Genomic DNA, 15,377 nt, shown 5'->3' on the forward strand with positions numbered 1-15,377 from the left:
GAAGTGAAAATTCACCTCTCCAGGTCAAGGGACTTACATGCAACGGTCACCACACATCTTAATTTTAATCTTGATAAGTAATGCACATTATCACCTTCTCTTTGACCCTTCCATCACAACCCCTCATCAGTCGTCGGCACCCACCACAGCAAGAGACAAGGTTTGCTGCATTGGCCAAGAGCAGAAGATGTAAGGAAGGGTGTGTGAGCCAGGAGCCCCACCACAGCAAGACACAAGGTTTGCTGCGTTGGCCAAGAGCAGAAGATGTAAGGAAGGGGGTGTGAGCCAGGAGCCCCACCACAGCAAGACACAAGGTTTGCTGCATTGGCCAAGAGCAGAAGATGTAAGGAAGGGTGTGTGAGCCAGGACCCCTTCACAGCAGGAGCACAGTGCCAATCAGATAATGGTAAATGCCAATAACTGAGTGTTCATTTTATAGTCCATTTCACTCCATACCATCATCATTGTTCCACTGCAGGACATGGGTCTCTCTCAAACACCTCCATTTGTTTCTGTCTGGTGCTTCTAGTTTCCAATTTTGATGTAAATGTTCTAAAAAGTTCTTGGTTTCATTATAGCATCTGGTGAGTGGCCTTCCTTCGTGTGTTTTGATATCCCTTATTTCAAAGTCTGCCATTCCTTTTGTCCACATGTTGCCCTTTCTCCTATGTGTGTGTCCTGACCATTGCCATTTCTTGATTTTAACTGCCTTTAGTGTGGCATCTATCTGTATGTTCTATCCATTTGCATTTTTTCTTATCCGTTCTAGTGATGGCCAGCTTTGGTCTCTCTACTCCTCTTCAGGCATTTCTCAGAATCCTCTCCAGAGGCTTGGCTAATGTCTGCTTCTCTCATCCATTGACATAATGGGAAGGACGCACTCAATGAAGACCTTTCCCTTGAGGCACAGTGGCTGAGAGCCTCTCAACATATTATTTTGTTTTCTGGAATCATTCCAGCTCAATCTTTCACATCTTTTTATTTCCATTTTGGGTGAAGGATTTGTGTGAATCAGTCGTCCTAAGTAAGCATATTCCCTCTTATACCAAGCTTTCTCAACTATTTTCTCACTAGTACAGGCAAGCCTCACTTTACCAACGTTCATGCCAAGAAAATTAACTTTAACGAACACAACATTTCACTAGCACCTTCACTCACTTAATAATATCCAAAATTCACTGTTTTTCTCATGAGCAATTCTAAACTGAGTGTGCCCTAGCCAGCTGATTCCTGCCAACCACTCTCCTTCACTACAGTGCCATGTAGTGAAAACACAAGCAAGTCAGTTAACTAATAATCCCAGCTGTTCATCCTCCCTTTCAAATTGGTCGGTAAATGGGTGCCTGGGGAAACCTGGGGAAGGTAAACTGTGGCAACCTAGATGTCATATTGTTTGTTACCTGAGTCCCGGGGTGATGGGCTCTTACCCACCAGACTCCCGGGCCAATGAGACATGGATGAGCACTGAGGCCACAGGTAGTTATAGCGTATGCACCCAACTTTACCTTTACTGTAATGGCCAAATTTTTCTCCAACTATCACTGGCACCACTCCTGGTCCAGGCAGCTGCAGCCATTTGTCTACATGGAGCAGCAGCCTTTTCTTGCTGCATATTATTGTTACAATCAAATTATTCCATGACAAACACTGCCCCACGTGCCCCAGCTGTCCAACCCCATGTTTGTTTACCTAGTTGTTGAAGAAATAGGAGACCTGAATAACAACCAACACTCCCAGCGCCTCAACTTACCTTAGTCTGAATACAGTCTTTCAATTTATAGGAAACACAACTGTAAAAAGGTGCACATCAAAAGCTTTTTATTACCTGCTACCACATGAAACAGTGAGGCATGGATGTCACTTACCCGGCAGAGCTCCTCACCCTCCCCCAGCACCAGCCTGCCTCCGGGGGCCACTAGGAGCTGCCTGTGGTCATACCCGACACGTGCGTAAAATGTCTGGAATCGTTCCGTCTTTTCTCGGCAGAATGTAAGCAAATTTCTGTTCAGCAATGTGTCTGAAATGTAAATGAAGGACACATGAATATCCATTGACAAAATAACAGCAGGCAGGAGGTTTTTTACAGCACAGGGAGCAACTCATGGACAACAAAAAGAAAGTGTAAAAAAAAAAAGGGCTGCTAATTGTTGCACCCACAAAGCGAAAAGTAAAGAGTTTTCGTGAGGATGACATGTAAAAGAACAATGACAAGGAAAGTTTTCTGCTTCATTATGCAAAGTGACGACACAGACGCTGCTCACTCACCTCTTGTTAAACTTGCAGACTTCTAAATGGTTCGCCATGTGGGTCACGTCCTTGAAGCCCCAGGTGTGCACGTGTTCAAACGCTTTGCTGAAGAAGCGACGCTGAAACAACCAAACAAAATCAGTGTTCCATAACCCCTTGACTGCGGATCCTACAAGAAGGCATTACCAAGCTACAGGAATGGAACAAAAAGTGGCTGCTACAATTTAATAAAGAAAAATGTGAAGTCCTGCACGTTGGGAGGGGATATCCAGAATACCAATACCACATGGGAAACACTCCACTATCCACCACAGAGGCAGAGAAAGACCTGGGACTGTATGTTACCAGGCTACCAGTGAAGGGATATCCAGCATACCAATACCACATGGGAAACACTCCACTATCCACCACAGAGGCAGAGAAAGACCTGGGACTGTATGTTACCAGGCTACCAGTGAAGGGATATCCAGAATACCAATACCACATGGGAAACACTCCACTATCCACCACAGAGGCAGAGAAAGACCTGGGACTGTATGTTACCAGGCTACCAGTGAAGGGATATCCAGAATACCAATACCACATGGGAAACACTCCACTATCCACCACCACAGAGGCAGAGAAAGACCTGGGACTATATATTACCAGGCTACCAGTGAAAGCCAAATCCATGCCAATCACAGCGGACGGGTTAATTATATATATTCAAGAGGCATTAAGAGAAATTTTAGGCATCACTCATTTCACTGTTTCACTCACTGCAACTTTTTATTACTGTAACTCCAGTCTTTACTACGACCCCTGAGTGACTCACCTTGTTGCCTGGCTTCCACCTGACCTTGTTGTCCTCAATGTGCCGCACCCACTCGATGATGACCAGCCCGCGCTCGTTCAGCAAGGACAAGCACACGTCACGCATCAGCCGGCACGTCTGCGACAAACTGTTGAGGCTGGAAGGATGACATAGCGGCTTAAGTAACACCATTCATTGAGGAAACTTGTCTTACTTAATGGAGAGAGTAGGTTACAAGATCTTTTCAATACTTACTTGTAAAAAAATGAAATGGAGGAGGATGAGGATGAGGATGAGGTGAGGAAAGAGGAAGAAGAGGAGATAGTGAAGAAGGATGAAGAGGAGGAGGAGGTACAGGAGAGGGGAAGGAAGAGGAGGGAGAGGAGGATAAATGAGGAGGAGATACAAAAGAGGATAGGTGGAAGAGGCAGAGATGATGGAGGAGAATCAGGAGAAGTGGAGATGAGAAGGAGGAGAAGGAGAGGAAGCAAAAGTGGAGGTGGAGGAGGAGGTACAGAAGAGAAGGAGAAGGAAAGGAGAGAGGAGGCAGAGGTGAAGGTGGAGAGGAGGAGGAGGAGGAGGAGAAAAAGGAGAGAGAGGAAGGAGGAGGAAAAGGAGAAGGCAGAGGAGAGAAGGAAAGACAGAGAAGGAGGAGCCGTATTCTGACCCAAACTCACCTGAATCCATCCAGGTAAACAGCAATCATCTGGAGCACCTCAATGGGCAGGTAGGTGAGGTGGATGCTGGAGGCCAGGTACTGCTCCGAGGGGGACTCCTTGCCGCTCCTCCTGGCCCTCTGCATGGGGGTGAGGCGCAGCTGCCCGAACGCCTTGGTGGTCTTCTCTACGCTGGGGGACCGAGACCTGGGCAAACCACCTGATGGGAGGAATAATATACGGTTTGCTTAATTAGTCTTCTCATTCCTATAGTGTCCAGGAATCTAATGTAAGAGTTAGTATCTTTATTCTTTCGTTCTTTTCAGAGACCTGGGCAAGCCACGTGATGGGAGGAATAATATACGGTTTGCTTAACATGTCTTCTCATTCCTATAGTGTCCAGGAATCTAATGTAAGAGTTATCCAGTGTCATTGTTCTTTCATTCTTTTCCCCATCTGTTAATGTAAGAGCTATCCAGTATCTTCTTTCTTTCATTCTTTTTAAACAGTAAACTTGAATCTGCTGTCCAGTAACCTAATGTAAGAGTTCGTTCATTCTTTTCACCAGTAAACTTCCATAAGCTGTCTAGCAATCTAATGTATGAGTTACCCAGCATCTTCATTCTTTAATTTTTTTTCACCAGTAAACTTCCACCGGGTATCCAACAGTCTAATGTAAGGATTGACCAATAAAACTGATAATCTCTTGCTTGCTTCTATTATTATCTCAACAGAAGCAGGATTATTGCAGATTTTATTTTAGTGCTTGGTCTGTCAATAGGATACAGAATAAGGATGTAGAAGGATGTAGAAAAAGATATATATGTAGAATGGATGGACGACAACTTTGGGAGTGGATAAGTCACACAACCTTTCCTAGCAGAGCATAACAAGAAGAAACACTCACCACACGCAGCCGCCTCATACTCCAGCTTGGGACGGACACCGAAGGCTTTGAGGCTCTGGGAGTACACCACATCTGCGTCCTGTGAGGAGGAAGAAGAGGAGGCTTATTAAACCCCTTGACTCTGGATTTCCTACAAGAAGACCTCGCCAAGCTACAGGAATGGAACAAAAAGTGGCTGCTACAATTCAATGAAGAAAAATGTATAGTCCTGTACCTTGGGAGGGGATATCAAGCACACCAATACCACATGAGAAACACTCCACCATCCACCACAGAGGCAGAGAAAGACCTGGGACTATATGTTACCAGGCTACCAGTGAAGGTCAAATCCGTGCCCATCGCAGCGGACGGGTTAAGTGTGAGCTGAATTTTGGAATGACTTCATAGTTCTCTGTAGTAAAAGTAATAACCCTTCAGTAGGACAACAAATAATGGGCAGCAGGAACACTTGGGAGTAGAGGAATATGTGCAGTGGGCCATCTATTTAACGCAAGACAGGGAGCAGGGAAATTCAAGCAGGAGGGAGGTGTGTGTTATTTCAATGGGATATCAGGGAGGAGAGAAAACAGAGCCATCAGGAGTGGGAGAGACTCATAGCTCGTCAAACTCCATAAGGGAAAATACAGATGATAAACAAAAAGATGAAGAAGATGAAGAAAAGTAGAAGAGGAAGAAGAAAAACAAGAATAAGAAAAAGTAGAAAATGAAGACAAAGAAGAAGAAGATGAAGAAGAAAAGCAAGAAGAAAAAGAGGAAGAAAACGACAGAAAAGCGACAGAAAAGAAGGAAAAAAAATGTGATAGTGTAATTTGATAACAGCAGAGGTGAAAAAAAACTGAACCTCTACAGAACTCCACCCTCGCCTGTACCTTCTGTCCCGGATGGAGGCGGTCGTAGATGAAGGGGCAGCCGAAGACATGCAGGGGGCAGCGGTGGACGAGCCAGCCGTCCATGCCCTCCTGGATCTCACTGTGCATGTTCTGGTAGTGGCTGCTGTACTCGGAGCGGCGGAGTTCCTGCCGGGGAGACCTCAAATGATTATGACGCACCAGGCAGCAAAGTCACCTAAAAAAGCTTCTCTAACAGTTGTCTTCCTTATCCTGCCCATGCCAACTAAAATTTTCCAATGGGCTTTTTCTTTCCTATTGCCCATAACTGCCTTCTTTCGTTTCCTTGTGTTCTTCTGTATCCGTGTAAAGTATCAAAGACCCGAGACCTCAAATGATTATGTTTCCTTGTGTTCTTCTGTATCCGTGTAAAGTATCAAAGACCCGAGACCTCAAATGATTATGACGCACAAGAGTAAAATAATCTAAAAAAAAATCTCTAACACTTGACTACCCTGCCTGTGCCCACTAAAATTTTTGAACGGCTTAGCGGGAGGCGTCAATGAGTGAAGTGATGCACCCCCAGGCGTATGATCCCTTTCAGTTAGTTAGTAGTTAGCGGATTTTTTTTATAAGATTATGTCTATAACTGCCTTCCTTTTGTTGTCTCCTATTCTTCTGTAGCCTTGTAAAGTATCCTTACAAAAATTACTTGACAGCTTTGTGGATTTTTTTTAAAGATATGTCTATAGCAGCCTCTTTCACATCATCTCCTATCCTAGTGTAGCCCTCTAAGGTACCATGACAAAATTATACTTGACAGCTTAGAGGATTTCGTTTTTACATAACATACGTAACTGCCTCCTCTCATCTCCTAATATCTGTGTGTCCTTAACCCTATCCGATCCGAGGGGGTACATATCTGGCCCCCCCTCAGTACTTTTTATAGTTTTTTTTTTTAACTTTCCACAAGCTTCTTTTCAATCATTATTCATTATTGTTTTACACTATTGATTCGGTACCAGTACTTAGTGTTCATGAGCATTATCGCTGTTCAGATAAATGAGTACGATGCTAGGTGTTACGAGCGCGAAAAATTGAAAACGTCGGAGCGGATAGAGTTAAGAAGTATCATTATTATAAGAGACCAACCAACAGATGCATCATGACCCAAAGCCTCCGACTCACCTGCATGCACTGGAAGGTGAACATGGCCCTCGGTTTGGTCTGGTGCCGGGAGTAATGCTTCAGGGTCAGCTCCATGGTGAGGCCCTTGGGGGTGATGGGCGCCGGCGGGGGCGTCTGGAACCTGGGCCTCTTCCCCATGGGATGGCCGTGCTCGTCGAAGATCAGGTTCATCTTGTCCAGGGTGGTGGTGTTGCCCTCCTCCTCCTCATCCTCGTCAGACTCATCGTAACGCTTGTAGGCGAACATCCCAAACTGGTTGCGCTTCCTGACCTGAGAGAGAGAAGGTGATTAGTCTTGGCAGCTTATTCTTTGTGGGAAACTGTGTTGATTATAACAGAAAAGGAGCCAGCTCAAGGGTGAAAAAAATAAAGAGGGAAATAAAGCCTGTAATTCCTCCTCTCATATAACAGTGCTCTGACTTGTTTTCCTCTCAAGACTCACCTTCTCCACGCAGGGCTCCACCACCCATCGGACCTCCCCCGGGTTCTTGAGGAGCAGGTGCTCGCGCCACACCTTGCCCATCTTGAAGTCTGGCTCGTCGGGGTCGTCCCGGCAAAACAGACAGATGTTCTTGATGATCTCGTGGGTGCAGCAGATGGAGGCGATGTCATCCTTGGTGGGCAGTGCGTTATGCTGGCTGTGTTTCCTCCTGCCGTCGCCTGAGAGGGAAGCGTGATAGTCTGTCTCAGGCCTTGCTGAGTTTTGTTGACTGGATAAAAGTTCTACACATTCTTATGTATAAAAGAGATTCAATTGCCAAGTTCTATTTTTAAAGTATGTTTTTACATGATAACACAAATGGAAATACAAGACTCATGCAGCACTTATGATTGGTGAAGTTGGATAAGTTGTTATAAAGATTTTTTCTATGATTGTCTTGTGGTACTGGCAGGCTTTTCTGACAGGGCTGCAGGCAAGTCAGCACATGATGTACATATGGGAAGAGGCAAGGGAAATAGGACTGGCACTTTCAAAACACTGGGTCAGTATTCTCAAGACACTTCCGCCTCTCACGTTAACTACAGTCATCCCTCAAATAGTACGGTTTACAATAGCTCGGTTGCGGTTTTATACGGATTGTCATAGATCTTTTAGGATTTGTAGCTTTCCTGCTCGTCGGGAAACTTAAAAATCCTAAAAAATCTTCTTAGAAAATCCACATAAAACCAAAACCGAGCTATTGGAAACTGTACTATTTGAGGGATGACTGTATTGCCAAAGGTCGAAAAGGAGATCAACTGGGTCCTCATGAGTGTGTTTTTAGGTTCATGGTACAGAAGAAGGGTCAGACTACCACTAGGGTCATGTAACTACCCCTGGAAATGCCCCAAACTCCCACGAAAGCCTTGTTAACCCGGTAGCAGCGGGGATCATGTTTCTTAATGGTCCCCCAAGCGAGAAAAATGAGAAAAAATCACCCCTCACACAAACCATTTCATAATATATATCAAAGCATTTGTGATCATATTATGTATCATCTATTTTGGGGGGTTTATATCATGGCACAAATTCGGCCCGTCCCTGCTACACGGTGAAGCCACAAATTTGGCCTGTCGCTGCTACCGGGTTAAATATGTGTACTTGAGTGCCAGAAGGTTTGAGAATACAGGCCCTGATATCTTATACTATCAAAGTGAAAACATCATGGAATTAGGCCACCACTGAAACTTTCATTTATAGTAAAAGTGTATGAGAGAAAAAACTTTAGTCATCACTGTTAACTGTCAAATAAATAATGATCCAAAAAGGTTACATAACTCTCAAACACAACAAAAGAGGTAAATACAATTGCAGAGTTGTCTCATACTTCTGTTAAAAAATGCATTTAAATAAGAATAAGAAAAGGCAGACTATCCCTCAGCTTGGCCATGGCAGGGACAACAGAGGCAGGACGGGACCTGAGAACACGCTGAGTTAAGGGACCAGGGATGAAGTGGTGCAGCAGGGACATGGGAGGGACTGGGAGGAGTGGGAGGGAGGGAGGCATGGAATAAAACGTTCTGATAAAAAGTAAGTATGAAGACACATAAAAAAGATAGGAAAGACTGTAAGGAGTTGAAGACAAACACTGTGAATGTAAATGAAATGGATATACTTCTGTGGATGTTAGTTTTATGGAAGAGCTGACCTCCAAGACTAAGATATGTTGAACTAAAGAGAACATAATAGCTTTAGAGTAGTAGTAGTAGTAGTAGTAGTAGTGGTAGTAGTAGTAGTAGTAGTAGTAGTAGTGGTAGTAGTAGTAGTAGTAGTAGTAGAGTAAAAAACAATTCAGTCAAGGGTCGCTGCAATACATAAATTATCTGGACACGATAGATTTTGTCCTGACAGTTTGGTAGTAGTAGTAGTAGTAGTAGTAGTAGTAATAGTAGTAGTAGTAGTAGTAGTAGTAGTAGTAGTAGTAGTAGTAGTAGTACCCATGAAAAATCAACCTAAGAAAATTCACCCATAAGTCATTCCAATCATTTAACACATGTATATGTAATAATCATTTCTACTCTACACCGTGAACACCAAATACAACGCCAAGCCAATAATCCAATGCTGCAAGCTACCACAGAATAGTAATGTGCCGGTAGATATTAACCCTGGGTGTCGTCGGGGTCCTCCGAGGGGTCTGGAGAGGTGGGGGAGGGAGTGGGTGGCAAAGCAGCATCTCTGGACTCACTGTCTGGACAAGGCAACACAGATTTCTTGCCTCGTAAAAGCTCAATACACACAGACACAGATAAACCTGGGGAGAGCAAGCGGATTATCCAGCACTAGGTTACTTGTGAACTACATGCATGTCTTAGTTATGGTCTAAAGCAATGATTTGTTATTGTCACTGAATGGATGTATAATCAAACATATATGCATGGGGGCTGGAGAACTCTTTGGGATGGAAAGCGAGTTAGTGTTTGAACTGCACATATTCTAATGGTGGTCTTAAGCGGATGAATTTGTTGTCACTGAATGGATGTTGAAAAGAGGTCTCAGGCAGGTAAATTTGAATGCTGAATGGACGTTGAATCAAACATATTAGTATGATAACTGGAGACATTTGGGGGATGAACATTAGGTTTTATGTCACAAGATATTCAGATGTAAACATTTTAAGTCAGTGGGAATAAGGAAGCAAGCCATCCCAAAGGTCAAGCTTACAACCAAGGGCATTTTTGTATTTTGAGCTTTAGTAGAATAACACTTGTCAAGGTTTGGAATGTTGTTAAAGAAGATGATTTAAAAGAAAACAATTATGATCTTCCAATATTCCAAATCTTGATACTGTTATTCTTCTAAAGCTCAGAATACAAAAAATATTACATTCTTTCAGACATGTAATTGCTGTTAGGTTGTTGTCTGATCAGTGGGTGTGAGCTGCCGGCCCTTAATGCTCAATGACATGAGTTTATTAGTTAGTTTGAATATTAGCTTTATGAAACGGGCTCTCCAAATGGTTCAGTAAGTGCCATATCTCACAGCTTGTACAATGGATAAAGTACGTACAAATGGGAGAGCAAAAACATGACTTTATAATTGCTTCTGGCTTCTTCAAATTGACATTATATTTGTAGACCATCATTTTCACAAGTATTGAAGACTATTTTACCCCGAAACGATGATATCAAACTTGTGATCAGATCTCTCACTTTCCCAGGACACTTTTCCAAGTATTACAAAATATCAGATTGAATGTATGAAGTCGGAAGTCTTGCCAGATATGAGAAATTACCAAACATCCATAAAAATTTTCCAGTCCCTCATGTTAGTCGAATTGACACCGGTGCTGCCCTCAAAACGTTAATTATTTTAGTTTTCTGTAGTATACCTTCAGGTACTTGCCTAAATGATGAAAACCCAGGATTGAATTCAGTCTTCTTTGCCAAACTATTCAGTGATATGCTAATTCATTTGATGCAGATGAATAAATATGTACAGAGTCAAGCTGAAGGACAATGAACATGAGCCTTTCCTTGGACAAACCACACAACAAAGCCGACAAGACTTGGCTGACTATATACCCAACCACATACATATCTAGAGACAACTGCATGAAATTCAATACCAGCTGACAAAGACAAATTTATGAAGCAATTGTTATAAGTAAGTATACATAAAAGGACTGATATAACCATAACGAGTGACATACAACACAACAATAAATGATTTACGTGGCGATAACTTCTAAAACTGTCATTATATATTTGGTATTAACAAAATGCTATATTCTTTATAACTAGAAACATTATGAGGCAATACAGAATACAGGAACACAAACAAAAGCTTCTAGTTAGCCCTCACGACAGCAACTACCGACAGCCTCTTGTTGACATTGATAAGTTTACAGGAAAAGTCAGCCAACACAAACCTGTTAGCTCATCGGGTGTTGTTTTTGTCCCTCTCTTTCTTCTATTCTTCTTACTTTGCTGTCACTGTCTCTATTTTTCCTATCCATGTCTGCTCACCAAGGGGACACTACTGGGGCCTATGTCAATTATCTATTTTCCCTTGATGCCCTTTCATGAACCTCAAAAATAGAAATAATAATAGTAACCAAAAATAACAGACCCTCCAGATATCACCGAACTACTGATTGACTCCTCTCAAACCTTCAAGCGTTGGTTACCTGGTGTTAGGTCGTCCTCCTCCTCCTCCGCCGTGGAATGCGCTACTTTGTGGTCGTTAAAGTTTTTGTTGGAGGTGTGGTGGCGCGACCCTCGGATGGTGAGCGGCAGGCAGGGGAAGCGTCGCGTGATCTGGTTACACAGGGTTGAGCGCAGTCGCTTTGGCATCCTCTGCATCTCGTTGACAAGTTCTTGGTCATGGAGTGCTAGACACATGTCTGTGGAAACGGCAATACATGGATAATAGTCATAACAACACAGCAATGCCTCTGTTTCAACCCTAATTGGACACCTAGAAAATTACCAACCCACCTAAGTCAGCAGGGTTATAGAGAGCAGTAATTCCTTTGGTCATGGCCACCTTCTCCCTCTCCTTGGCCCCCAGCGCCCAGCGGTTCCACTCGGCATTGCAGATGACCACCGAGGCCGGGCAGAAGGGCAGGTGCTCGGCAATGTACCTCCGCTGCATCCACAGAGGGCAGCCGTACCCCGCGTTGATGCACGGCACTCGCTCGTGGCTGCACATGAGGCGGTGCTCGCTGGTTTTGCAGACGTGGAATCTGAGGGAACGCACAAGAGGCCATAGTTACGCAAGAGAATTATACGGGAAATGTGTCAAGAGAAACCAAGCCCAGGGAAGTGTAGAAGTTCATAGCATTAATTTCTACTCCATGTATATACTCAGGCAACTAACAGTCACTTGTATGTTAAAGTTGACCCCAATAAGAATATATGACAGGTTTAAATGAGGGGAAAATTCAATCTCCTGGAAAACTTGAACAATTTACATGGAAGTCGACAGCTCTAAATCTGGCCATGAAAAGAATAAGAAAAAATTGAAAAAGCACACACCACACCAGTACACTAACAGAAAAAGAAATAACAAAAGACAAGGTGAAACAAGTATGAGCCAGCACCATTGTAGGCTTTTTTGTTTCTTCTTTCTTTTTTTTGTCTTTTTACTGACCTGTGACCGCAGCCGTTGGGACAGTAATCAATGTCGCACGCCCAGCCTGGCTTGGGGCGCTCCTGACAGCGGCCCATCTTGACGCAGTGCTCGCAGTGGAAGTGTATGTTGATGTCCACCTCCTCCTCATACTCCTCCAGCAGCAACAGGGACTCATCGCTTCCATCCTCACTGTCGGAGTCCACGGGGGCCTCCATGGCTGAAAAAAAAAAAAAAATAATAGTTGGCCTATATGTGGATTTAGGGTCGTATTTTAAAACATTTCGTCTACCGAGTTCACATATTTGCCAAGGCTTTCATAGGAGTTTTATGACCCTGGTGGTAGTTTGACCCTTCTGTACTGTGAGCCTAAGGAAACACTCATGAGAACCCAATGGATCCCCTCTTTGACCTATAGAAATAGTTGATGTAAGAATCCAAAGTGTCTTGTAACACCAACCTTAGCCCACACAGGATTATTGGTGTAACAGTTTCACATCCCAAAATCCACTGTAACAACAACTGGTGCTGAGTGGACTGCTAGCTTCCCACACCTGTAGACAAGGCCGGCCAACACTGCCCCGTTCTTGAGGCAGTGTTGGCAACCATATTTCATGTGAATTCTGCCGCATAACTGACTCTCCACCACCACGCTTCATTTACTTATTACAGGGCAATTGACTTGACTGTGTGGCTTCCTTGCAATTTCCCTAGATCTTGATACACTGCCAGTTCCCGACTGGATGCCTTGGGTCTTTTCTGTGCATGGCAGACTGCTTAGAGCCGACATGGTCAAGGTCTGGAAGATTCTCAATGGCCTGTCTCCTGTGCAACCCTCTGAGTTATTTTCCCTCCAGACATCATCTAGGACCCGTGGAAATTCACACAGAATATTTCTACCCCACAGCAACACAGAAATATGTAGGCGATACTTCTCAGTCCGAGTGATTGCTTTGTGGAATAGCCTGCCAGACACAGTGATCCTGTCAACATCCTTAACTGAATTTTAACCCTACATACTAATACCAATGTTTTCTCATATATAATTTCATATGATCTCATTTATCAAGCCTCTACCTGTAACCCCTGAAACTACACCTCACCCATCGTGAGTAGTGGGGGGATTCTGGAGCTGCCCTGTGTAGGCTACCCGGCCTCTTGCAGTTTCTCTATGTTCTTATGTTCTTATGTTATGTTCAAAGAACATATTAAATCTAAATTACTTTATTCTACTTACAGCAATATAAATATAAATACTTATTTCACTTATATACATATGTCATTATATTTTATAACTAGTCTTTACTTAGTGCAATCAACACACATTCCAGTAGCGGCTCAATAGTTTTAGTGTTAAAAGTAAAGTCACTTGACTTACACCACACATAACTACTGGTGTACAGTGTTAGAGTGCAGGTAAGGGATAAAAAACATTATTGTGAATAATAGCACAATAGCTGCTTGTAAATGAAAAATAAAAGTGCAAATGGTTACACTGCAAATAAGTGGGAGAGAAAGACATATAAGTGTAAGTGACAGACACAATGTGTGTACAAATACTCACCAACAAAGGCAATAACAAACAATAAATAATGTATGAGTGATAAATCATAAAACTAATAACATATGGCATTGCAATGTATTTTAAGAATCCTTTCCCCCCCCTAACTCCACAATTCCCAGGGCCATGATAAGTTTAGCTATGCCAAGCTTCCTCAGCACCTTGATGGTCTAACTCTCAAAGTCAGGAGAGTAAATACAAACACACACAGCTACTGGCGAGGCTCTGTCAATCAGCCGTCTGTCTCTGCTTGAGTAGTGATGGTAATAGGCAGAGAGGAGTGGGCTAGGAGGCTAGAGGAGGAAAACGGGGCGATCTGCACGGTGTTGGGGCTGTATGGAGACAAAAAGATAACAGAAAGAAAAATGGTAAAGTTGGCAAAAGTGTTCCTCGCAGTGCTGGGAAAAAAGAGCACAAATGTCTGAATAAGTGAATATAAGTGGCTTTACTTCAGGTTAGAAAATAACATAATACTGAAAAGGGAGGTGTGTGAATAAGAAGAAGGGAGGAACGAGAGGAGGAGGACCTTAGAAGCGATGCAAAGCGTTACAGGTCAAAAGAAGAAGAATCATCATCAGCTGTTCCTGTCCACAAACCGTTTACCTGTCGGCCGTCCTTCCCGTAAACTTGTTATATAGTTTCCGGCGGTCCTCACTAATTACTCGTCCTCCCAGCCTGGCCTGCACACCCGCCTCGCCTCCTAACCACCATCAAGGGTATAATTAGTCACCCGCGGGCCGCCACCCACTGTCCTCCACGGGGCCTGCCTCTCCTCCCCGCGGCGGCCCACACACACCACCAACACCGTGATATATAAGATTAGTGCAACAGACTGCCTTAGAATGGGGTATTACGTTTAGTTAGTGGAATACAGAGGCAGGTGGCGCGCCTCCCGGAACTCTGCGTAACCCGAGACGGTCCCTCCCAAGGGTCCGCCGCTCACAGCTGATTGATGCTGCCTGCTGCTAACACAAACACGATTATTTCCTCACACAGATACTGGAAATTATAATAGTAATGTTAATATTATGGCAAAAGAAACAGTCTCTCTAGAAATTATGGGACAAATGAGTTGGAAGGTAAAGGAGTGAAGAAAAATAAATCATCAAGAGGCGCCGTTGCAAAGGAGGATTTTTATGACGGCCATTTGTCTTATCTGAGGAGCGTACGTAGGCCTATAGTGAAAGGAATGTAATAATAATAAGGATATGATGGATTGATTGATTGATGATTTATTGTTGCAGGTAAACAACAAGGGAGAAGGGAGGAACATGCCATCCCAACCCCCAGGCAGGACAGTGTGTGATTATACAACTATTAATACATGTGTAGATAGCACCATGAAACTAAAAAGATACAATGGTCGGAAGGAATGCACAACAAGGGAGGGGATGATATGAGAGAAAAATAATCCTTCCACAAAATACAGAAGAATGTCCTCACTACACGCGGCGCAACAAACAATGAACGTGAAGAATGTGGAAGCAATTTCACTATAGGCCTACGTACGCTCCTTAATTGAAAGATGTGCAAAAACTATGAAGATCAGAAATGTGGAAGAAAATCAGCCTGAAAAATATCCTCACTAGAAATCCCTTTACTCATGGTGCCGCTAAGAAACTATGAATGTAAGGAATGTGGAAGC

The 15,377-nt window shown here is 43.5% G+C and overlaps 1 protein-coding gene across 9 annotated transcripts in view; it reads right to left on the reverse strand.

Annotated features, from left to right (window-relative positions):
- Positions 1 to 14,728, reverse strand: part of LOC126982734 (F-box only protein 30-like) — a 35,608-nt gene extending 20,880 nt beyond the window's left edge. For 2 of the 9 annotated variants that reach the window (XM_050835046.1, XM_050835039.1), the window contains exons 1-13: positions 14,587 to 14,728; positions 12,193 to 12,391; positions 11,538 to 11,785; positions 11,228 to 11,443; positions 9,206 to 9,352; positions 7,060 to 7,277; positions 6,619 to 6,888; positions 5,473 to 5,619; positions 4,604 to 4,682; positions 3,718 to 3,916; positions 3,062 to 3,197; positions 2,266 to 2,366; positions 1,866 to 2,017 (exon numbers count right to left, since the gene is read on the reverse strand). In XM_050835046.1, coding sequence (XP_050691003.1) covers positions 1,933 to 2,017; positions 2,266 to 2,366; positions 3,062 to 3,197; positions 3,718 to 3,916; positions 4,604 to 4,682; positions 5,473 to 5,619; positions 6,619 to 6,888; positions 7,060 to 7,277; positions 9,206 to 9,352; positions 11,228 to 11,443; positions 11,538 to 11,785; positions 12,193 to 12,389 — 2,043 coding nt within the window. In that variant the 5' untranslated portion in view covers positions 12,390 to 12,391; positions 14,587 to 14,728 and the 3' untranslated portion in view covers positions 1,866 to 1,932. Of the gene's footprint in view, positions 1 to 1,865; positions 2,018 to 2,265; positions 2,367 to 3,061; positions 3,198 to 3,717; positions 3,917 to 4,603; positions 4,683 to 5,472; positions 5,620 to 6,618; positions 6,889 to 7,059; positions 7,278 to 9,205; positions 9,353 to 11,227; positions 11,444 to 11,537; positions 11,786 to 12,192; positions 12,392 to 13,941; positions 14,065 to 14,328; positions 14,541 to 14,586 lie in introns of those variants that run through there. The other 7 variants (XM_050835042.1, XM_050835045.1, XM_050835044.1 and 4 more) reach the window with 7 other exon arrangements.
- Between the last annotated feature and the right edge of the window lie 649 nt (positions 14,729 to 15,377).

This window comes from Eriocheir sinensis, chromosome 51, assembly GCF_024679095.1.
Source record: "Eriocheir sinensis breed Jianghai 21 chromosome 51, ASM2467909v1, whole genome shotgun sequence".
NCBI classification, from domain to species: Eukaryota; Metazoa; Arthropoda; class Malacostraca; order Decapoda; family Varunidae; genus Eriocheir; species Eriocheir sinensis.